The sequence below is a fragment of the Diaphorina citri genome, unplaced genomic scaffold (assembly GCF_000475195.1).
Source record: "Diaphorina citri unplaced genomic scaffold, Diaci psyllid genome assembly version 1.1 scaffold1586, whole genome shotgun sequence".
NCBI lineage: Eukaryota > Metazoa > Arthropoda > Insecta > Hemiptera > Psyllidae > Diaphorina > Diaphorina citri.
Window position 1 is genome coordinate 1 of NW_007379012.1, and position 24179 is coordinate 24179.

Below are 24179 nucleotides of genomic sequence, written 5' to 3' on the forward strand. Positions count from 1 at the left end.
AAAAAAATGTCCCACCAAGGCCATTCTAAGTAAACTCAGCTGGGTGTGGTGGATATGACAAGTAGACAGGTTTATTTTTAGTTTCCTAACTTTGGAAGTTATTTTTAGAGCTTTAGACACTTAAAAACGAATCGCGCGCAATCTATTGAGAAGATAGGACGTAAAAGATTAAAAATAGGGTGTGAGTCGTTGAATAGGACATCGACCTTACAGACTGACTCCGAACTAGAAATTTCTCGTCATGGAACATAAAATTAAGAGGAACTTTCACGCCCAAGACGTCTAATGCCCAATCTTAGCACAGAGGGTTTTCAGTTGATCCAGAGTTTAAGAAATTCTGGGCGATGTAAATCAAATGGGTGTGACATCAAAGAAAACTCTTTCACTGTGTTTATTAACTCTCGGTGGTATGATCCGCCATTAGAGAACTATTAGAAGGCCTAGATTTAATTTATGTCTAAAAACAAAATTGTAGAAGAAAAACCATGTAGGTAGGTGCCAAGCAAAAGGACACAAGAACCGAAAGAAAATTGAATGATTTTTATATCTACCAGTGTTGTTTTGGTTTAAAGGTCTCATCTAGAATCTTGATTTCAATAGACACTGTGCTTTTGCCTGTTACCCACCTATATAACAATAGGACTTAAAATAAATGACAGAAGAAGGAGCAAAAGAAAGAGAAGAATAGGTAAGGTACGTGTGGATATTACGAGTATAATACAAATTAATTCCTTAAGAAAGAAATGAAATGTGAGTCAAATTATCCGAGAACGTAAAGAACTTAAAACTGTTAAAAAGACGAGAAGTCTGTTGTTAAAATTAGCGAGGTTTGACGGTTTTACTGGCGGGCGGAGGGATCTTGGCGAAGGCTGACGAATCAAACACCGGCAGCAGGTCTCGAACCCGCTGACTCCCAGCTCCGAGGACATCCATGAGACGACTGAAACAAGTGGAAATAAAAGTGGTTTGATAAATATGCCTCCATTTTAATTCTTACTCTATTTTTTTTTTTTTTTTTTTTACAAAATATCCAAACTATTCAAGACGATATAACAGGTACAGGTGTGTAAGCGTATATCAGAACTGTACGTTATAGATACATAGGTAATACAGCTACATTTTTGTGTTCTAATGTGAAACACAAGGTAGTTGGATAGAGGTACATAAGACACACATTTCTGACGATGGAAATGCATACATAAGAGGTAAACTTAATATTTTCACCGCTTCGATGAAATGAAGGTGGAGTTTTTCCCATCTGTCATCAAAGCAGGTAGGTAAATGTGAACGAATATAATCGAATATAAAATACCTACCACCTCACTGATATTCATCAAAGGAAGAAATGCACACCATCAACTCTAATACGTTAGGCTTAAAGACTCCTGCCTATTTGCCTGACAAGCTCATTTCAATAGCCACTCCAACACCAACCCGGCACCGATATTCAGAGTACCTGTTAGGCTTAATCTGTCAGTCTTTTACAGCATTTTATCTACCACCTCACTGATATTCATCAAAGGAAGAAATGCACACCATCAACTCTAATACGTTAGGCTTAAAGGCTCCTGCCTCTTTGCCTGACCATCTCATTTCAATAGCCACTCCAACACCAACCCGGCACCGATATTCAGAGTACCTGTTAGGCTTAATCTGTCAGTCTTTTACAGCATTTTATACCTAAACGCCAGTATTACATAGGTACCTACTTGTTAAAAAAATGCAGGTTCAAGTAGCCACTACAAATTTTCCACCCGGATCTTTTTTCCCAAAGCACCCTCCTCCCTTTCTCTCTCTCTCTCTTTCTCCCTCTCTTTCTCTCTCTTAGTCCTGTCCATTATAAATTTTTCCAATCTGATAAATTCTCTCCACGTTAGAATACAATTTTTTGCCTCCCCCTCCGTCCCCCTGCTAACAATTGCCTTTAAATCATTTTCCGCCTATTGAGTTTTATTGTCCCTCCATATCAGACTCATTCTACGCCACCTCATAATTCTGCCGCCTCGCCAAGACAAAAGATCCTATCTCTGCTTCTGGGGTAACACGCCGGGATTTATGGAACTTTGGGAGAGAGTGGAAAAAAAAATGAAGTACGTGGAGCACGAGTATTATTGCGTAGAGAAAAAAAAGTGCTTGAAGTCGTCCGCTGAAAGAGGAGGGCTAAATTACTAATCGAGAACCCCGAACTCCGCGAGTTTACCCGAGAACCGCGAACTCCTTTTGAGCTTTTTCCCCGTGTAGCCTTAAATAGCGAAAAATTACAAGGCGACTACCAGGATTAAGGATCTCTGCCACTCAAATCTTATGAACGCCTGAAAACTGGACTAAGTATGCAATGTGCTAAGCTCCTTGCATAGGTTATACGTGAATCGTTCTGTGTAGTGTACCAATACCAACCCATTTGATACACTGATACACAGCACGTATAAAGCAAAATCCTTGTTATTTTTTACACAGTATCATTAATACAATATCACTAAGGTACATATATGTTCAAATGTTCATTTCTTTTCGTTCTAATTTTCCTCCGCTCCTTTTGCTCACCTACATATCGCTCAACGTAATGCATAGCGATTGCCTCTCTCTGTTTATCTTCCTCTGGAGAAAAAGGGTTGGGAGAGAAAGGGGGAGAGATGGAGTGAGGGAACACTAGATGAAGAGAAAGAGGGAGGGGAGAGAGGGAAGGGGAAAAGAGAACATTACAGCGTTTTTCTGCATAAAAAAACCGTCTAATGAACACCTTTTGGTCTGGACTAATGACGCTGCTTGTTTCTTATCAGACTCTCTGGATTGTTCTCGATCAGTGGGGGATCACAGAATCCAGAATTACGTTTACATCTTCTTTGTTTCTTTCATCAATTGATCTCAGTGGTGTAGTTGTCTTTCTAATGCTTAGCAGGATGTAAGATGTAAGGAAACACGGGAAAGTCTTCTCACTTTGTCTTCTTAATGAGACATGAGCGTGTTGGAGCGGAAAAGAAATGAGAAGAAAACGGTGAATTTTTTGCGTTCCCCGAGTACCCGACCTTAAAAAAATATCTGAAGTATTTCGACCTCTTCAAACCCAGAAATGGCTAGAAGTGAAAATGGATAGAATACGTATTTCTACATTCCCTGAGAAAAATCCAAGGGGAGCTTTGTATTTCTAGACTTCCAAGTACTCCTATTTTAAGGAGTGTGCTTAAAAGGCATCTTTTAGCATTCAAGGAGTGTTTCGACCCAGATTCAAACCCAGACTATGACGTGACACAGAAGCTAGAATACGTATTTCTACATTCCCTGAGAAAAATCCAAGGGGAGCTTTGTATTTCTAGACTTCCAAAATTTCTAGACTTCCAAGTACTCCTATTTAAGGAGTGTGCTTAAAAGGCATCTTTTAGCATTCAAGGAGTGTTTCGACCCAGATTCAAACCCAGACTATGACGTGACACAGAAGTTCCCATTCCTTTAGGTTTGAGATAATAAGTATGTAGGTAATTTATTATTATTTTTAGCTGTCCTACTTAGAATCAGGCAGTCCAAACTATTCAAGACGATAAGATCCGAAAAATTTCAAATCTCTAATTGACCATGAACATGGACTTTAGTTTACACAGCGATATTTTGGGTTAGCCCATTTAGAGCTCTCACACCAATTTTTTTCTTCTTCCTCTTATAATTCTTATATTAAATCCGCAATCTCAATTTTCTTTTTTCAAAATTTTACAAGCTATAGTTAGGTGCTAGTCAGGACTTAGAACTCTGGAATAGGCATTAAATTTACTCCAAGGGTTCCAGGTAAATTCAATATAAAGTTCCACAACTCCACTCAAAACACTGACAACAACTGCGAGAAAAGGCCTTTTAACTAAAATCATAAGAACATTAACTGGCTGAAATTTAACTAGTTTAATAGAAAAACACATTGCATACTTTTCAAAATTGCAGGCGCATTTGATACTTTGGGGGCGTGTACCTCGTTTAGGAAGGATTTTCGCAACTTTTACTATAGAGTTGACCCCCCCCCCCTAAAATGACCCCAAAAACATGTGGTTAAAGTTTTTGCACACTTTTTTGAATCACCCTGTATATGTATAAAACAATAAGGTAATCTCTAGTGAATTGGCATTCGTCTATGTAAGTCCACCATCATTGGAAGAAATAATGATTCAATGTCATGTTGGCCAATGATAACACAAATTGATCGGACATACAAGATACCCGTATTGTGGAGTTGAAATAGGGCAGCATGAAATATGCAACACATGCAGAGGGAAGGGAGATGCCAGGAAAGGCAAAATTTGTCATCGCCACAAATTTCTACAATATGCACATTGCCACAATATGTAACAAATGTAGGTAGAAAGAGGGATATTGCATCAAAAGACAGAAATTATAATTGCTAGGAAATCGCCACTACAGTTTTCCATGGCTCGGTTAGGTTAACCTTTCTGAACCTAGCCTGCCAAGTTGAAAGTGGAATACCTACAAATCTCCGGGACCGCACAAGCACAAACAATGCTTGAAAATTCACCATGGCTCCGCCCACTTAACAGACTTCTCTAACTTTTTAATGAATTGAATTGACTTTCACAGACTCACCTATTGCTAGCTCCAATCTTGCGGGGGCCAGCTCGCATCAGACCCGTAGGTATGGCTGGTCTTTCACAGACTCACCTATTGCTAGCTCCAATCTTGCGGGGGCCAGCTCGCATCAGACCCGTAGGTATGGCTGGTTCCGTGGGGAAGAATGTGGCTCCGTAGAAATCTAACCCGTTCTGAAGCAGGACGTTGCATTCATCGAGAGAAGCCAGGGTCACTCGAACAACAGGGGGCGGGGCATTAGCACCTGGATTGGACGAAGGCTCAGTGGTAGGACTGGTGGAAGTGGGGGTGGGTATGCCTGACGTGGAACCACTCTTCTCAGGGCGATCTGAAACAGGAAGGGAGGATTATCCTATAAGTTGGCCACAAGAGGTAGCATCACCCTACTAACAACTTATCTATGGGCTAACTGCTAACCTATTGTTGGCAAAATAACTAATATTCCTGTCTCGACCATTTGAAGATATTCTGGAAGTTGTGTGCCACAGGATTGTCAACTTTCTCTGGAAAACCTTATCCTTTTTGTTACTAATATTATTAAACATACTGCGTGCTGAGGCCGGAACTTGGTCTGGCACACTGCCTTGTGTCTAGATATACTCTCTGTTATCAACAATCTCAAAATATCTCTGTGAATTTCAAAATTGTATGAAACCACAGTGAAATTGTGAAAACACAAGCAGAAAAGTGTCTTGGGAATCTCAACAGAGAAAGATAGGAAGACATTCAGCACAAGATGAATAGCAAGAACTATAAAATAATGAAGTAGGTAGGTACAAGAAGAAAATATAGGAGTAAATAACACGAACGGAAACAACAACAATAACAACAATCATGGCGACGTTGCAAACGCAAAGTGTTCCCAAAGTTTCAAGTCAGGAAATAAGGATAATAAATTACTTTCCCTCCAAGAACAGGGTCGATTTCATAGGAAATTAAAAATAGGGTCTATTTGAAAGGAATATTAAGGTCAATCTAATAAGACATTAGGAATAAGGCTATAATAAGAGAAGAAGAAGAAGAAGGAGGAGGAGGAGAACGAGGAGAAGGAGGAGGAGGTGGGAGGGGGAGTTATGAATAAAATTGAAGACTCAATTCTGTGTCATAAGACATTAGGATATCTACTTCAGATATATACAGATCGTTTAAAATACGACTTCCTCCCTCTTTTTCCTACTATCTCTCTTTTTCTTTATTCCTTTCTCTTTGTCTTTCCCCCTCTCTTCTTATCTTCCTTCCTCTTTTTCCTTCTCAACCTCCCTATATTCTTTTCTTTCTCTCCCTCTCTCATTCTTTCCTTCTCTCTCCCTCGCTCATTCTTTTCTTTCTCTCCCTCTCTCATTCTTTCCTTCTCTCTCCCTCTCCCTTTTTCTTTCTCACGTTGCGTTGTATGCAACGCGTATCATGAAACACGTTTCTCCATTGAGCATTTCCTCATAGAGCTAACATTTTATGCATTTTATCAACATTGCATTTCACTACTTCTGAAGTCACTTCGAACTGAAAGCACAAAGCAGTAAAAAGTAAACAAATTAGAGGGAAATTTATTTATTTTTAGAGGAAAGAAAAATAGGAACAGGGTTGATGTAATTCGACAGTAGGGACCTATTTAATAGAGACAGGATTGCAATACATACCTAATAGATACAGGAGCAAGGACGATTAAAGACCCACTAACAGGGTCTAGATGTAAAAGGAAGAGAGGCCATGTAAAATAACGGGTAGGTTTGTGTAGACCTATGTCATTATCTTGAGAATATGTACCTACCTACATTCGCAAAGCTGGAGTAGGTATAATATCAAGGGAGATACCTAGGTATAATTTCTAGGGAGAGAATAATTACCTCGAGTTAAGCGAAGGGAGAAAAAAAAAATTGCAGGGTACAGGATAAATTATTTGAATTTTTTTCCGGAGGAAATAACGTAATGTGCGAAAAGCACATTAGGATAAGATTGCAGGGTACAGGATAAATTATTTGAATTTTTTTCCGGAGGAAATAACGTAATGTGCGAAAAGCACATTAGGATAAGAGAGAGAAAAACAGATAGGGATGAAGAGAGAGAGAGAGAAGAAGAGAGGAGAAAGAGACGAATTCTCAACATCTAATGAGAATAATAGACGAAACAGGAATGAAAAGAGAAGGGAAGTGTTAGATTGGAGAGAGGGAGAGAGAGAGAAATGGAAAGAAAGGGGGGAGAGAGAGAAGGAAAGAAGGAGAGAGAGAGAGAAAGGAAAATGAAGAGCGAGAATTTTTCAGAAGATTAGAAGAAAAAGCGGAAAAAGAGGTTAGAGCAAGATTAATAAATAAGTTCTTATCTCTCTCTTTCTCCTTCTTTTCTTCCTGCTCTCTCCTTTTCTATTGGATAGAAGAAAACACGAAAGCAAATGAGAAGGGAAGAGGAGGAGAAAGGAGGAAACAGAAAAGAAGGAGTACAAGAAAATGCGCGACAAAGGGAAACAAAGTGGAATACTACAAATCTCCGGGACCGCACAAGCACAAACGATGCTTGAAAATTCACCATGGCTCCGCCCACTTAACAGACTTCTCTAACTTTATTGAATTGAATTGACTTTCACTTCTTTTCTTCCTGCTCTCTCCTTTTCTATTGGATAGAAGAAAACACGAAAGCAAATGAGAAGGGAAGAGGAGGAGAAAGGAGGAAACAGAAAAGAAGGAGTACGAGAAAATGCGCGACAAAGGGAAACAAAGTGGAATACTACAAATCTCCGGGACCACACAAGCACAAACGATGCTTGAAAATTCACCATGGCTCCGCCCACTTAACAGACTTCTCTAACTTTATTGAATTGAATTGAATTGACTTTCACAGACTCACCTATTGCTAGCTCCAATCTTGCGGGGGCCAGCTCGCATCAGACCCGTAGGTATGGCTGGTTCCGTGGGGAAGAATGTGGCTCCGTAGAAATCTAACCCGTTCTGAAGCAGGACGTTGCATTCATCGAGAGAAGCCAGGGTCACTCGAACAACAGGGGGCGGGGCATTAGCACCTGGATTGGACGAAGGCTCAGTGGTAGGACTCGTGGAAGTGGGGGTGGGTATGCCTGATGTGGAACCACTCTTCTCAGGTCGATCTGAAACAGGAAGGGAGGATTATCCTATAAGTTGGCCACAAGAGGTAGCATCACCCTACTAACAACTTATCTATGGGCTAACTGTGTGGAACCACTCTTCTCAGGTCGATCTGGAAGGGAGGATTATCCTATAAGTTGGCCACAAGAGGTAGCATCACCCTACTAACAACTTATCTATGGGCTAACTGCTAACCTATTGTCGTGGAACCACTCTTCTCAGGGCGATCTGAAACAGGAAGGGAGGATTATCCTATAAGTTGGCCACAAGAGGTAGCATCACCCTACTAACAACTTATCTATGGGCTAACTGCTAACCTATTGTTGGAAAACTAATATTCCTGTCTCGACCCTTTCAAGATATTCTGGAAGTTAATAATAATAATAATAGTGCTTATTTATACTGCTCGTATAGGACTGAAAAGTCCCTTTACTCCAGCAGTAGGCTACTACTATTATTGTGGTCAAATTCTCAAATTATATTGAGGATAAAATTCCATACCTCGGCTGGGATTGAACCCACGCCCTCCTGTTTACCAGGCGAGCGCCTTGACCACTACACCACCAATGTACCCACACTTTGCAAGTGAATAACTGTGCCAATAAGCCCTTGAGTAGAATAACTGTGCCAATAAGCCCTTGAGTAGAATAACTGTGCCAATAAGCCCTTGAGTAGAATAACTGTGCCAATAAGCCCTTGAGTAGAATAACTGTGCCAATAAGCCCTTGAGTAGAATAACTGTGCCAATAAGCCCTTGAGTAGAATAACTGTGCCAATAAGCCCTTGAGTAGAATAACTGTGCCAATAAGCCCTTGAGTAGAATAACTGTGCCAATAAGCCCTTGAGTAGAATAACTGTGCCAATAAGCCCTTGAGTAGAATAACTGTGCCAATAAGCCCTTGAGTAGAATAACTGTGCCAATAAGCCCTTGAGTAGAATAACTGTGCCAATAAGCCCTTGAGTAGAATAACTGTGCCAATAAGCCCTTGAGTAGAATAACTGTGCCAATAAGCCCTTGAGTAGAATAACTGTGCCAATAAGCCCTTGAGTAGAATAACTGTGCCAATAAGCCCTTGAGTAGAATAACTGTGCCAATAAGCCCTTGAGTAGAATAACTGTGCCAATAAGCCCTTGAGTAGAATAACTGTGCCAATAAGCCCTTGAGTAGAATAACTGTGCCAATAAGCCCTTGAGTAGAATAACTGTGCCAATAAGCCCTTGAGTAGAATAACTGTGCCAATAAGCCCTTGAGTAGAATAACTGTGCCAATAAGCCCTTGAGTAGAATAACTGTGCCAATAAGCCCTTGAGTAGAATAACTGTGCCAATAAGCCCTTGAGTAGAATAACTGTGCCAATAAGCCCTTGAGTAGAATAACTGTGCCAATAAGCCCTTGAGTAGAATAACTGTGCCAATAAGCCCTTGAGTAGAATAACTGTGCCAATAAGCCCTTGAGTAGAATAACTGTGCCAATAAGCCCTTGAGTAGAATAACTGTGCCAATAAGCCCTTGAGTAGAATAACTGTGCCAATAAGCCCTTGAGTAGAATAACTGTGCCAATAAGCCCTTGAGTAGAATAACTGTGCCAATAAGCCCTTGAGTAGAATAACTGTGCCAATAAGCCCTTGAGTAGAATAACTGTGCCAATAAGCCCTTGAGTAGAATAACTGTGCCAATAAGCCCTTGAGTAGAATAACTGTGCCAATAAGCCCTTGAGTAGAATAACTGTGCCAATAAGCCCTTGAGTAGAATAACTGTGCCAATAAGCCCTTGAGTAGAATAACTGTGCCAATAAGCCCTTGAGTAGAATAACTGTGCCAATAAGCCCTTGAGTAGAATAACTGTGCCAATAAGCCCTTGAGTAGAATAACTGTGCCAATAAGCCCTTGAGTAGAATAACTGTGCCAATAAGCCCTTGAGTAGAATAACTGTGCCAATAAGCCCTTGAGTAGAATAACTGTGCCAATAAGCCCTTGAGTAGAATAACTGTGCCAATAAGCCCTTGAGTAGAATAACTGTGCCAATAAGCCCTTGAGTAGAATAACTGTGCCAATAAGCCCTTGAGTAGAATAACTGTGCCAATAAGCCCTTGAGTAGAATAACTGTGCCAATAAGCCCTTGAGTAGAATAACTGTGCCAATAAGCCCTTGAGTAGAATAACTGTGCCAATAAGCCCTTGAGTAGAATAACTGTGCCAATAAGCCCTTGAGTAGAATAACTGTGCCAATAAGCCCTTGAGTAGAATAACTGTGCCAATAAGCCCTTGAGTAGAATAACTGTGCCAATAAGCCCTTGAGTAGAATAACTGTGCCAATAAGCCCTTGAGTAGAATAACTGTGCCAATAAGCCCTTGAGTAGAATAACTGTGCCAATAAGCCCTTGAGTAGAATAACTGTGCCAATAAGCCCTTGAGTAGAATAACTGTGCCAATAAGCCCTTGAGTAGAATAACTGTGCCAATAAGCCCTTGAGTAGAATAACTGTGCCAATAAGCCCTTGAGTAGAATAACTGTGCCAATAAGCCCTTGAGTAGAATAACTGTGCCAATAAGCCCTTGAGTAGAATAACTGTGCCAATAAGCCCTTGAGTAGAATAACTGTGCCAATAAGCCCTTGAGTAGAATAACTGTGCGTCACCAGCGTACTTTGTGGAATAATAGGCTGTGTTATAATAACATCCAAAAACATCAGGTTTGTTTCTAAGCTCCCTAATGCCCATGTTTTTGTCCTCTTGTTTTCAATTAGTATTTTTTTTTCTCCTCCTTCAGAAAAGAAGCTTTTTTTAAAACCCTTCTCCAAATGTGGATTATTACTTTGTTTTTAAAAAATCTACCTGGTCTCTTTATTATTCTTTTACCCACACAAAGGAAAATGAAAAGGGGTACTAATGCCCATGTTTTTGTCCTCTTGTTTTCAATTAGTATTTTTTTTTTCTCCTCTTTCAGAAAAGAAGCTTTTTTAAAAACCCTTCTGCAAATGTGGATTATTACTTTGTTTTTAAAAAATCTACCTGGTCTCTTTATTATTCTTTTACCCACACAAAGGAAAATGAAAAGGGGTATAAAAATCTCTCTCTGCTGTGCTATTTTAAATATTACTGATAAAAAACACAAAGTGTTTGCACCTTCCAAAGTCTGCCATGATTTTCTTTCTTCACAACTCCTATAGTTTTAATTAATTTTTGTAACACGAAGAACGGACGGGAAGAGAGAGAATTCAGGATGAAGAGAAAGACAGAGAAAATAAAAAGCTAAATATTTAATTAATATACGTGACAGAGGTGGAGGAGAGGGAAGAGAGAGAATTAGAAGAAGAGGGAAGAGACAAGGAGGAGTCAGAAACATTTTTTTAATCCGTTATTGTCAAATAGAGATGGGAAAAGAACGTACGAACGAACTGTAGGAACTTGTTCTTTGAAAAAGTTCGTTCCTGAACGGAACGATTTTCCTTCTTCTTCACAACTCCTATAGTTTTAATTAATTTTTGTAACACGGAGAACGGACGGGAAGAGAGAGAGAATTCAGGATGAAGAGAAAGAGAGAGAAAATAAAAAGCTAAATATTTAATTAATATACGTGACAGAGGTGGAGAAGAGGGAAGAGAGAGAATTAGAAGAAGAGGGAAGAGACAAGGAGGAGTCAGAAACATTTTTTAAACAATATTAATCCGTTATTGTCAAACAATTTGGATGAGGATTCTACGAACCTTTGCGTTAAGTTTAGCAAAAATTGTTGCAGATTTGACGAAAAACTAAGCATGTTTGATAGATGAGGATTCTACGAACCTTTGCGTTAAGTTTAGCAAAAATTGTTGTAGATTTGACGAAAAACTAAGCATGTTTGATGACATGATGACAATTGGTAAGGTTTTGTCGAAATATGATCTAGGCGTCCCCAGGAATACCAGGATATATGCAATTTTGACGGCGGATAATTGAAGGTAAAAACCACTTTGTCAAAAATATGAGGGTTACCGCTTTGACGAAAATAGACCGTCGACGTCTAAACGGGCACCGGTCACCCTCATGGGTTAACACAAAGGAAAGAATACCAGGATATATGCAATTTTGACGGCGGATAATTGAAGGTAAAAACCACTTTGTCAATAATATGAGGGTTACCGCTTTGACGAAAATAGACCGTCGACGTCTAAACGGGCACCGGTCACCCTCATGGGTTAACACAAAGGAAAGAAAGGATATGTATATGCAATTTTGACGGCGGATAATTGAAGGTAAAAACCACTTTGTCAAAAATACGAGGGTTACCGCTTTGACGAAAATAGACCGTCGACGTCTAAACGGGCACCGGTCTCCCTCATGGGTTAACACAAAGGAAAGAAACCTCCGAGAGCGCTGTTCTAGTGGTTATGATAATAATTTAAAATTCAGACATGATTTTCCTCTATGCCTGCTGGAATTTCAATTATAATGGGAGGTAAAAAAAGCAAAGGTTGGTCTTCTTCCTCTCTGACTTCCAACTTTGTGTGTGAGTGAAGGAGAGAGCGAAACTTTTGCCGTGTGTATGTGAGAGAGGGAGAGAGTTTTCTGAGAGTGGCATTTTCGTCATGGTTATAATTATGAGGGATAGACGATTAATGTTGAAAGCCTGGTTACCTTTTAGTCTGTTATCAATTTTATCATGATATTGTGTAGGAGAAGATTGTATAGAATGGAGAACCCTTAAAAATCTAGTTTTCATTTTCTCTTCTAGGCCTACAAAAATCAATGTATTAGATTTTTGATTGCTGTACATCTGTGCAATACTTTGTTGTATCTACTCTTTAAATTCTGATTCTCATAGCAAAACTGGTCGTTACGTCACATCATGCCATGAAAATATGTAATAAATTAGGTACCGTCAATTGGGACATCGAAGTGATCAATTTATAATCAAGACGGATTCCACGTGCCTTCCATCATCGGAATCAAGCTAGTGTGTCTTAAGTGACACGAGAATCCTCAGGGAGTCAAATTACATCCAAACCCCTAAGGCTGAAACCCAAGGGTGTTAATTCTATTGCTTCCTAACAACTTCAACATAAAAGAAACTTTTCTTTCATAGCATGACTACAGGAGTAAAAGTTTGCCTTATCTTATCCGCGGCGCTAACTAGGAGCACATTCAAACATGTTTGAAATTTCTCCAATTTAAAGTGAAAGAGCCATTGTATGATTTTCTCGCGAAGAAACTGTGCAACGTCTAAGAAACAAAAAAATAAAAATAATGAATAAAATTACCATAAAAAAGGAGGAAAAAAATCTTCTAGGCCTACAAAAATCAATTTCTTAGATTTTTGATTGTTGTGAAATTGTGTAATATACCTACTTTGTTGTATCTACTCTTTAAATTCTGATTCTCATAGCAAAACTGGTCGTTAAGTCACGTCATGCATGAAAATATGTAATAAATTAGGTACCGTCAATTGGGACATCAAAGTGATCAATTTATAATCAAGACGGATTCCACGCGCCTTCCATCATCGGAATCAAGCTAGTGCGTCTTAAGTGACATGAGAATCCTCAGGGAGTCAAATTACATCCAAACCCCTAGGGCTGAAACCCAAGGGTGTTAATTCTATTGCTTCCTAACAACTTTAACATAATAGAAACTTTTCTTTCATAGCATGACTACAGGAGTAAAAGTTTGCCTTATCTTATCCGCGGCGCTAACTAGGAGCACATTCATACATGTTCGAGGACAAACACGACGAATGTCTTCTGGGGACGGCACGGAATGGGGATCTGCGAACAGGGAGAAGTTGAACAGTTGTTTAAATGTAGTTAGGACCAAAATATGGATATTATTCTGACATTATTTACCTATGATTCTATTGTCATCATTCTGACAATATCTATGATTCCATTTTAATTTTTATGCTAATAAGAAATCTTTGTCTATGACCATGATTTTTTTTCTTTTTTCGTGATTTTCTCGCGAAGAAACTGTGCAACGTCTAAGAAACAAAAAAATAAAAATAATGAATAAAATTACCATAAAAAAGGAGGAAAAAATCTCAGACAAGAAATGTATGTTTATCAGAATGGAAAAGCCTGTTGGAAAACATCCAAAAAAACATATCGCAGAAATGTTTCAGCACCTTGAGGATATGAGCTGAAAAATTACATGCAACGTGAAATACTGTTCAGATTTCAGACACTAGAAGCCTTTCGTTCTAATGGTGGAGATGAAACTGTAGACATGGTCTAGCTAGCCCTTCAACTCTTGCTAAAGATCTGCAAGAACAAGCTGTTCCTGCATGATGGCTCTAAATTTAAATGGTTGTCCTGATAGTTCTAAATGGTTATCCTTATGGTACTAAATGGTTATACTGATAGCTATCAAGGTCGAATATCGGGTACGGAAATTTCTACCAAACCCTTTATCTTGGTGGAAGGCATACAATAATTTTGTAAGAACTTTGCTCTACAATCATTTGGAAAAATTGAATTACGAAAAACACTCGTATTCCTTTTGTCTAGAACTTTCGATGGTTGACCAATCTGACGTTATTATTTTCAATATTTCCCATTGAAGCCTCCAATTTTGACACAAAAGCTACTCTCTCATATCTGATATCATCTCGTTGTCTTTCCCCTTCCATACGTTTTCAATCTCTATTTCATGACCATCATATAAGAAATAAAAAAAAAAAAGTCGAACATTCTTTTTTCTTCAACTCCTCAAGTCAACATTTTTCTTCGATATTTTCTTTCCGAGAGAAAAGAAATCGTCACTTATTCTTATGACGAAATTCTCTCGTCCTCTTTTTATCTCTCCCTCTTGAAGTCCCTTCCTTATGTTCATCTCTCATTCTTTTTCTTCCTCCTCCTATTCTTCTTCTTCGTAAATAGTCGATAGGTCGATACCACTTCTCAACCCTCTCTTTCCAAGGAGGAATATAAGGCCTGAGCCATTTTTACTATGTGGTCATATACAATGTGAAGAGCCACTTCTCAACCCTCTCTTTCCAAGGAGGAATATAAGGCCTGAGCCATTTTTACTATGTGGGAGTGTGACTATGGCAAATAGGATATAATTATGTAGTATTGTAGCTAACAGGTAACCGAATCATGCAAGGAAGTATAATTTGGACATAAGACCGAAAAACTCTACGGAGAAATTTTTTGCCGACCTGAAAAAACTGGTTGAATCCTTAAAAAGAATAGCTTTTTGCTTGCTTGCTTTTTGACACATCCTGCTTACACGCTGCGTGTTTCAAAATGATTTTACTGATTTTCCCAAGTAGGTTAGGTACATACGAGTATACTAGTCGCTACATACTTACACAATCGAAAGTCTGAGATACTAACTGGAAAGTTTACTTAAAAAAGTCCTTGACAAGAGTCTCTAAAAGTCTAAAGCTTCACTTGTTATTTTGGTGTTGTTGAGCTCATATTTAGGTAAATGAGGCCCAGCTTCGTGAGCATGATTCTACTTACTCAAAGTGCCGGATGGAGTGGACGAGGTCGGGGCAGGGATGTTGGAGGCTGATGATGACACCCCGAGTCTACTGACTTCCACCACACTCTGGAATTTATACAGGGAGTGCCGGATGTCCTCTTCAGGGATCTCCTCGGGAACTTCGAGGACAAACACTAACAAGACAAACAATGTTGTTCTTTGTGATAATATGTTCTTTGTGACTTTCGGAAATTTTCAGTCGGGGTTTGATGTGGAGATATGAGTGTGCCTATGGCAAATAGGATATAATTATGTAGTATTGTAGCTAACAGGTAACCGAATCATGACATGTAAGGCAGCAAAATTTGGACATAGACTGAAAAGCTCTACGGAGAAATTTTTTGCCGACCTGAAAAAACTGGTTGAATCCTTTAAAAAAAATCATCACCTATTGTAGCTAACAGGTAACCGAATCATGACATGTAAGGAAGCATAATTTGGACATAGACTGAAAAGCTCTACGGAGAAATTTTTTGCCGACCTGAAAAAACTGGTTGAATCCTTTAAAAAAAATCATCACCTTGCTTTTTGACACATCCTGCTTACACGCTGCGTGTTTCAAAATGATTTTACTGATTTTCCCAAGTAGGTTAGGTACATACGAGTATACTAATCGCTACATACATACACAATCGAAAGTCTGAGATACTAACTGGAAAGTTTACTTAAAAAAGTCCTAAAAGTCTAAAGCTTCACTTGGAACGTCACACACACTTGAGCAAAAGGTCTCAATGGTATAATTCTAGACATGAGTACGATATTCCTGAAAAGAGTCTCTAAAAGTCTAAAGCTTCACTTGGAACGTCACACACACTTGAGCAAAGGTCTCAATGGTATAATTCTAGACATGAGTACGATATTCCACATCAAGGGATTCTATTTGACATGAAACTCGTATCGCTTTATTGGCTCGCCCATAACGTTTGCTAAATTGAGTTTTATTGCGGCATTATTCAAATCCTTGAAGTTTTCGTTCTATCCCACAGCCACAGTATTATCTTCAATCTGTGCTTCTCTAGCGATTCCAGCATTGGATGTGAGAATATGAGTGGATAGGTATATGGACCATGTTATGGAGTACATCAGTATTCCTTTGTTTGTACCTACGTTTATATCCGAAATACCTTTATCAATTCATTTTCAAAGATAAGAAAACTACCATTTAAAAAGCAGATGTTTCCAAATTGAACACCAGTTCGTTCGATATTGAGTTGTTCTAATTTTCCAACATACACTGCAACTGCAAATCCACGAGTCACACTTTAATGATATTCTGTTGTGAAATGAACATGTCTAGTACGACTTCATTAATTAATATTTGAAATTCATGATTTGATGATTATTTTATAATACAATGATATTCTGTTGTGAAATGAACATGTCTAGTACGACTTCATTAATTAATATTTGAAATTCATGATTTGATGATTATTTTATAATAGTCTGTTAAAATTAAAATTCAACCTATATCCATTTTATTATGAAAGTTTCTTCACAGAAGTTCTAATGGTTTTTGATGTTGAATTTTCAAATTAAGATTTTCGCTCAAAGATACAAGCTTGTTTCCTTTCTGAGATCACCTTGAGGAAGGTTGTCTAAAAATACCTCTCTTCAGAGAAACTCAAAGGAGAGTTTCCATTAAAACACTGAAGTAGTTAAAGGTTAAAATTAAAATTCAACCTATGTATATCCATTTTATTATGAAAGTTTCTTCACAGAAGTTCCAATGGTTTTTGATGTTGAATTTTCAAATTAAGATTTTCGCTCAAATATACAAGCTTGTTTCCTTTCTAAGATCACCTTGAGGAAGGTTGTCTAAAAATACCTCTCTTCAGAGAAACTCAAAGGAGAGTTTCCATTAAAACACTGAAGTAGTTAAAGATGAGTAGCTCATTGAGATACCTACGTAGCGAGTTATTTGACTGAATTACTTTTCATACAAAGTAGTTAGATAAGGGTGTAAGAACGCGAAAGATATTTAAGTCCTTAGGAAACATTTTCACATTTTTCAAGATTTCGTTTTGTCTCCCGCTTCCCTATTCTTTTTCTTCTTACTTTTCTCACAAAGTTTTCACGAATTTTCTCTTTCTTCGTGTTTATTTCTTAGTGTTGGATGTTTTAGGTAGTTAGATGCTTTAGAACGCGAAAGATATTTAAGTCCTTAGGAAACATTTTCACATTTTTCAAGATTTCGTTTTGTCTCCCGCTTTCCCTATTCTTTTTCTTCTTAACTTTTCTCACAAAGTTTTCACGAATTTTCTCTTTCTTCGTGTTTATTTCTTAGTGTTGGATGTTTTTGAGTATCATTGCTCTCTTTATTCTTTATCCCAGCTGGAATAATGGTGCATTTAGTTCTCCAACGTGCGTTATTCTATTTATCATTGTCAGATAATATGCTAAAGAGTAATGGTGCTTTGTTTAACAAGACAAAATTTGTACCCTATTTTGGTTTTGTTGAGCAGTTGAGCTCATATTTAGGTAAATGAGGCCCAGCTTCGTGAGCATGATTCTACTTACTCAAAGTGCCGGATGGAGTGGACGATTTTGGTGTTCTTGAGCAGTTGAGCTCATATTTAGGTAAATGAGGCCCACAGCTTCGTGAGCATGATTCTACTTACTCAAAGTGCCGGATGGAGTGGACGAGGTCGGGGCAGGGATGTTGGAGACTGATGATGACACCCCAAGTCTACTGACTTCCACCACACTCTGGAATTTATACAGGGAGTGCCGGATGTCCTCTTCAGGGATCTCCTCGGGAACTTCGAGGACAAACACGACGAATGTCTTCTGGGGACGGCACGGAATGGGGATCTGCGAACAGGGAGAAGTTGAACAGTTGTTTAAATGTAGTTAGGACCAAAATATGGATATTATTCTGACATTATTTACCTATGATTCTATTGTCATCATTCTGACAATATCTATGATTCCATTTTAATTTTTATGCTAATAAGAAATCTTTGTCTATGACCATGATTTTTTTTCTTTTTTCAAGGGATTCTTTGACTTCAAACAGTTTGAGCAATCGAGGATCTGCAAGCATACAGTAATTTTGTAAGAACTTTGCTCCACAATCATTTGGAAAAATTGAATTATGAAAAACACTCGTATTCCTTTTGTCTAGAACTTTCGAGGGCTGACCAATCTGACCAATTATTTTCAATATTTCCCATTGAAGCCTCCAATTTTGACACAAAAGCTACTCTCTCATATCTAATATCATCTTGTTGTCTTTCCCCCCTGCCATACGTTTTCAATCTCTTCTATTTCATGACCATCATATAAGAAATAACATTCTTTTTTCTTCAACTCCTCAAGTCAACATTTTTCTTCGATATTTTCTTTCCGAGAGAAAAGAAATCGTCACTTATTCTTATGACGAAATTCTCTCGTCCTCTTTTTATCTCTCCCTCTTGAAGTCCCTTCCTTATGTTCATCTCTCATTCTTTTTCTTCCTCCTCCTATTCTTCTTCTTCGTAAATAGTCGATAGGTCGATACCACTTCTCAACCCTCTCTTTCCAAGGAGGAATATAAGGCCTGAGCCATTTTTACTATGTGGTCATATACAATGTGAAGAGAAATAATATTTATCTCTGTTGGGGCTAGAATTTTATTAACACTGCATGAATATCTGAAAATAAAACATTTTTTCGAACCGTCCACACAACCCCACAAGCGACGAAAAAGCGCTTTTGAAGTGCTATCCCAGCGAATTTCTCATCTTCACAGGACACAAGCTTGTCATTTACAGATTTGTCTAGGGTTCTGAGTAATAATTGGATATTGGAATCTCTTTTATAGTGAACCCTTTTTTGAGTGTTGATCGTTGAGTTTCAGAGTCGTTGATAATAGATTTTCTTCATAAAAAATTAAGAAAATTGAATGAAAGCAAACCAAGAAAAAAATAAAAAGAACGAGAAAAGGAAAGAAGAAATATCCAACGATGAAAATAGAATTAGAGCAAGGAAGAAGGTCACTGGAAATCAAATACTTATTAAATTAAGAGGAAAACTGCTCTGTCTGGAAACACAAAAGCTGATTCGTAGAACAATAACCATGTAAGGATACGTACATACATTCAGATATATGAAAACTTGAGCTGAAGAAAATATAAAAACTAAAGATGGTACCCATAGATAGAAAAACTCAACACTTTGAGAACGAGGATAAACGTTATGGAGAAGCAAAAACAGATGATAATATGAACAACTGATAAGAAAAGTTGGTAAGCAGTGAAAAGAGAATCCGTGTAGAAAGTGTAGAAACCGTACAAAGTTTCACGTTAACCCATGTACAGCTAGTAATGGTAGGTGCTAATATGGGTGATCAGGAGAGAAAAGGAAGGGTTTAGGAAACAGAGGGAAAGACCGAAGTACAGCGATGGAAAATTTAGAAAAATAAGCAAGAGAAGCAAATGGAAAGAAAGTCAGCAAAACACGAGAGAAAGAGGGATTTGGATAAAAGGAATGTACCTAGATTCCTAGATATAAGAAGAAGAGAAAAATAGAAATAAAAACATTTCTAGTTCTATATACGTACAATCTTAGACTACTTTAGACAAATAAGTCGAGATAAAAAGCATTTCTAGAACTAGAAACAGTGAGGAAAAGAATAACAGTTAGACAAATACAGGAATTGAGCTGATGGTACAAGATCTCTACAAAACATTACAGAGATAAAGGATTAAACAAGGATATACAGAATACAAGAGTGTTCATAACATCGTACCGGTGTAACCTCCATACCAACACAGGGGAAAGTAAGTACAAAAAGAATTACAATAAAAAAAGGAGAGAGAGAGAGAGAGAGAGAGGACAACTTAACTTTATTCTTGTAGAACGTTATTTCTCTCCCTCGTCTCTTTCTCTCCTTGAACTTTATGAGGACAGATAGAATGGGGAGAAAAACAGAACAAAATTAAGCTCAACCTCCATACCAACACAGGGGAAAGTAAGTACAAAAAGAATTACAATAAAAAAAGGAGAGAGAGAGAAGACAACTTAACTTTATTCTTGTGGAACGTTATTTCTCTCCCTCGTCTCTCTCTTTCTCTCCTTGAACTTTATGAGGACAGATAGAATGGGGAGAAAAACAGAACAAAATTAAGCTATCAGTAAAGATTTGTAAAAATAAAAACATTTCCACATCAAGCATGAAAATATCCCAACAGAAACCAAACGGAATCGAACATTATCCTGCCAAGTACGGATTCCTTGCCTAGAATTTGCTGTAGTGCTCATCATAATAGACAGATTAATTGTTTTTGTTCACTGGTTATCGACTTCAATTCTTCTACTGAGTATTCATTAGCTTTATTTGATACAACTGAAGTCATTATTATTTATTGTCATGAGTAGCTTAAAGCTACCTGCCTACCAGCCTAAACAAATTTACAATTGCTGATACCTAAATGAGGCAACTGTCAAAGAAACTCTCTCGGAAATAAAGGTCTGATTCTGATCATTACTTTTTGATATGCTTATCCTTTTCTTGATATTATCTTGTACATGGCAGTGGACAGTACTACCGCTTGCTTCTCAATATATTCAATTTTATTTCAAGCCCTACCCTTTTTTCTCTCCTTTTTTAGGGTACAAAAAAGGAAAATGGAAAAAAACACTAACAAGACAAACAATGTTGTTCTTTGTGACAATATAAACAAAAGCTTTTGCTTTCGGAAATTTTCAGTCGGGGTTTCATGTGGAGATATGAGTGTGCCTATGGCAAATAGGATATACATAATTATGTAGTATTTAGTGATGGGACTCGAGTGAGATTTTTCAACTCGATTATTTTCCAACTCGAGTTGTAACTCGAGTGGAAATTAATCGAGTTGAATAATCACACCGCGCCGCGCCGATTTCTCACTCGAGAGTCGAGTAGGCGAGCGAGTCGTAGATATTCGGGTTTTCGTTCGGAAACTCTCGGCATACGGGTATACCACTATACCCCTCCCCCTCTTCAGTTCTCTTTCTTGCATCATCATCATCTAGTAAGAGGCAAGAGGGGAGAGGGGGGTAGTGAATCATTCAACTCGTTCAAACGAATAGTTTTTCTGACGAATAGATTTGTACTCGAATAGAAACTGCATGCTGCAATAATATGTGGCGAGTGCGCGAGTGAACTCGGGTCAGAGAACCCAATGAATAGTTTTTCCACTCGAGTGGAACAAAATAATAATCGAGTGCACTCGAGTGAAGTCAAACTCGAGTCCACTCGAATAAAATCATTCACTCGGCCCATCACTAATGTGAATTGACCCAATGACTGCTGCGAACTTAATCATTTTGATGGTGCAATTTCTTTTTTATTTAACATAATTCAACAAATCAGCAGTAATTTGCATATGGTTTTTTTCTGAGGCATTTAATTGTGTTTGGAGACACTGTACAGGAGAGGAAAGTAACATTGCATTATTATTTTTACAGATATTAATTATTATTATTTTTTTAATGAGGTGTTGGGTATCCATGGATCAAAACTGATGGGTCACCATGGGCCAGGGTAAAAACTAAATGCTTGGTTTTTCACTAATATCTCTCTCTTTTTTTGTGGAATGGCTATAAAATGACAGACAAATACTAGATTTTGGTTATATTCTATTCACTATTTATAGAGTTGCAACTTTCACAAATTGTAATGACCCATGGTGTACAGGCATGGGGTACCATGGAGTTTTTTTTTTTTTTTTTGATGTCACTTTGAATTTGAATGTTTTCAAGTTGGTATAGGTTATATTTTCCTGACCAGGAGATTTTGAAAGCCAACAAAACTCTACACCTAATCATGTTTAAAAGTTGAGTCTAGCATTAACCCACAAATATTTATGGACCTCCAATTTTTTTTGACCCCATGGATCCCCAGTCTCCCCTACTTACTGTGTAATATTATGTAGAGATTTTTTCTCAAGAATTTCAAAAGGGCATGATTTTTCCCCCCATTTTTGTTGAAATTTTAGCGTTATTAACTAAGTGCTAACAACATGTGAGTATTGTGAGTATGTTCCTACCAACAGTATGTTCCTATGCATTAGTTTTGTTTTGATGTGAAATGGTGTTAGTATAGGAAGCATGGGAAAGGATGACCCATTAGTTTTGTGTACATTTTCCTTTGTTTACTTAAAACAAAACATTACTCATCATGCTTTCTAAAGCTGGGTACACACTAAACGATTTATCCGTGAGGAAAAATCGTCGGTTTTAAATCGTCCCTACGAGTTCCTTGAACTACCTATTATGAGAATAATTTGGTACCTATTTTATCTAGCTTACCTTTTTGTACATCCGATTTCCTGTAACTTTACTGAAGCCCTTCTTGTACGTTAACTGATAGTCGTCGGGTTCCGCGAACCTAAACAAAATCCCGGTAGCGGTTTTCGTCAACGAGAAAGGTCCTTTGATTTCTTGTACGTTAACTGATAGTCGTCGGGTTCCGCGAACCTAAACAAAATCCCGGTAGCGGTTTTCGTCAACGAGAAAGGTCCTTTGAAGTTCATTTTCTCACACAGGGAGCTTGCCTTATCCATGTTGAGTTCATTACTAGGGGTAAGGAGGAAGGCTCTTCTTGTACGTTAACTGATAGTCGTCGGGTTCCGCGAACCTAAACAAAATCCCGGTAGCGGTTTTCGTCAGCGAGAAAGGTCCTTTGAAGTTCATTTTCTCACACAGGGAGCTTGCCTTATCCATGTTGAGTTCATTACTAGGGGTAAGGAGGAAGGCTCCCTTGGTGAGAAACTGCTCTGTATCTGATAGCTCAGAGTCCGTATCATCGTTGTCACTTTCACCTTGACGATCTGACGCGCCTGCTGATGGCCATTGCGGAGATTCCGAGGATTGGTTTAGTTTGAGCAGAGAACTGCTTTTACTGACATTCGAACCGACCGATTTCTTCATTGACTCTTCGTCTTCAGACTCAGCAGATGTGATCACTAACTCGGGTGCAGGCTTCAACTCACTGGCTGACATTGCTGTTCCTTGTTTCTACGACAGAACAATATAAATGGAACGGAACTTGTCTTTATATGGGCGGGATTTCAGTCCCTCCCTCTGACTTTAATTATATTTTGACGAAAGATTTTTTTCTAAAACAAAAATATTTAAATAAAAAATAGATTTGATAGGGGGTCAAGCCTATTTTTATCGTCGTCAAGATAAATGTGATCAGCCGAATTGTGAACACTAGTGATGATTATTGATCAGAAATCATCGAGATTCTCCTGTCAAGCTTGGCTGATCTCATAAGTCATAAAATTAACATCAGTGAAGTAGTTGTGAGTACATACATAGGTATTACTTTGCTCAAGTAAAGAGGATGAACCCTAGACCTGATGATGTTATGAGATAACAAACTAAGCATAAAATTTGGGATATGAAATAATTTATTAGCCACTGATACTTGAACTCATATGGCCATCCAAACGGTTGTAAAATGAGGTGAAATCTTATCGATACAGCACACATGTTTATAGGTGTTGTCATAAATGTAGAGTCTGAGAACACATTTTGGGCCAAAAACCACTTTATTTGCAATGCTTCCTTGGAGGGAAAGCAAAATTTATAGATATATTTTATGAGATACATAATACCTAAATTATTATCTATGTCTAGGCTGTATTGCACACTGCTGCCTCCCATTCTAACCATCCAATGTAATACCTAATAGGGAGGTCTGAGAACACATTTTGGGCCAAAAACAACTTTATTTGCAATGCTTCCTTGGAGGGAAAGCAAAATTTATAGATATATTTTATGAGATACATACCTAATACCTAAATTATTATCTATGTCTAGGCTGTATTGCACACTGCTGCCTCCCATTCTAACCATCCAATGTAATACCTAATAGGGAGGGACAAGGGTTCACACTTCAGGATGGTCTGGGAGTATGAAGAAATACATCTTCATTTAATACTCGCCCATAACGTTTGCTAAATTGAGTTTTATTGCAGCATTATTCAAATCCTTGAAGTTTTCGTTCTATCCCACAACCACAGTATTATCTTCTGTGCTTCTCTAGTGATTCCAGCATTGGATGTGAGAATATG

The 24179-nt window shown here is 38.1% G+C and overlaps 1 protein-coding gene across 2 annotated transcripts; it reads right to left on the reverse strand.

Moving 5' to 3' along the window:
• Window positions 1-7: 7 nt before the first annotated feature.
• On the reverse strand, window positions 8-23246 carry LOC103516502. 2 transcript variants are annotated; one of them, XM_026828877.1, is made up of 5 exons: window positions 22736-23246; window positions 22408-22486; window positions 17754-17946; window positions 7423-7678; window positions 8-940 (listed from the first exon to the last, which is right to left on the reverse strand). In XM_026828877.1, exons 1-5 carry the CDS (start codon window positions 23098-23100, stop codon window positions 820-822), a joined length of 1014 nt encoding a protein of 337 aa, XP_026684678.1. In that variant the 5' UTR covers window positions 23101-23246; the 3' UTR covers window positions 8-819. The 2 variants fall into 2 exon arrangements, 1 of the variants encoding a protein (XP_026684678.1); XR_003393501.1 differs by lacking the exons at window positions 7423-7678; window positions 17754-17946; window positions 22408-22486; window positions 22736-23246 and adding an exon at window positions 4582-4641 and having other exon boundaries at window positions 811-940.
• Between the last annotated feature and the right edge of the window lie 933 nt (window positions 23247-24179).

What these genes read in the sequence shown, in the direction of transcription:
- LOC103516502 (XM_026828877.1), bottom strand. Translation starts at nt 23,100, where the DNA reads ATGTCAGCCAGTGAGTTGAAGCCTGCACCCGAGTTAGTGATCACATCT. An exon ending in GAAATCGGATGTACAAAAAG is followed by an intron (nt 17,947 to 22,407) that starts GTAAGCTAGATA and finishes CCCTGTTCGCAG; the next exon opens with ATCCCCATTCCGTGCCGTCC. An exon ending in CACTCCATCCGGCACTTTGA is followed by an intron (nt 7,679 to 17,753) that starts GTAAGTAGAATC and finishes TTCCTGTTTCAG; the next exon opens with ATCGACCTGAGAAGAGTGGT.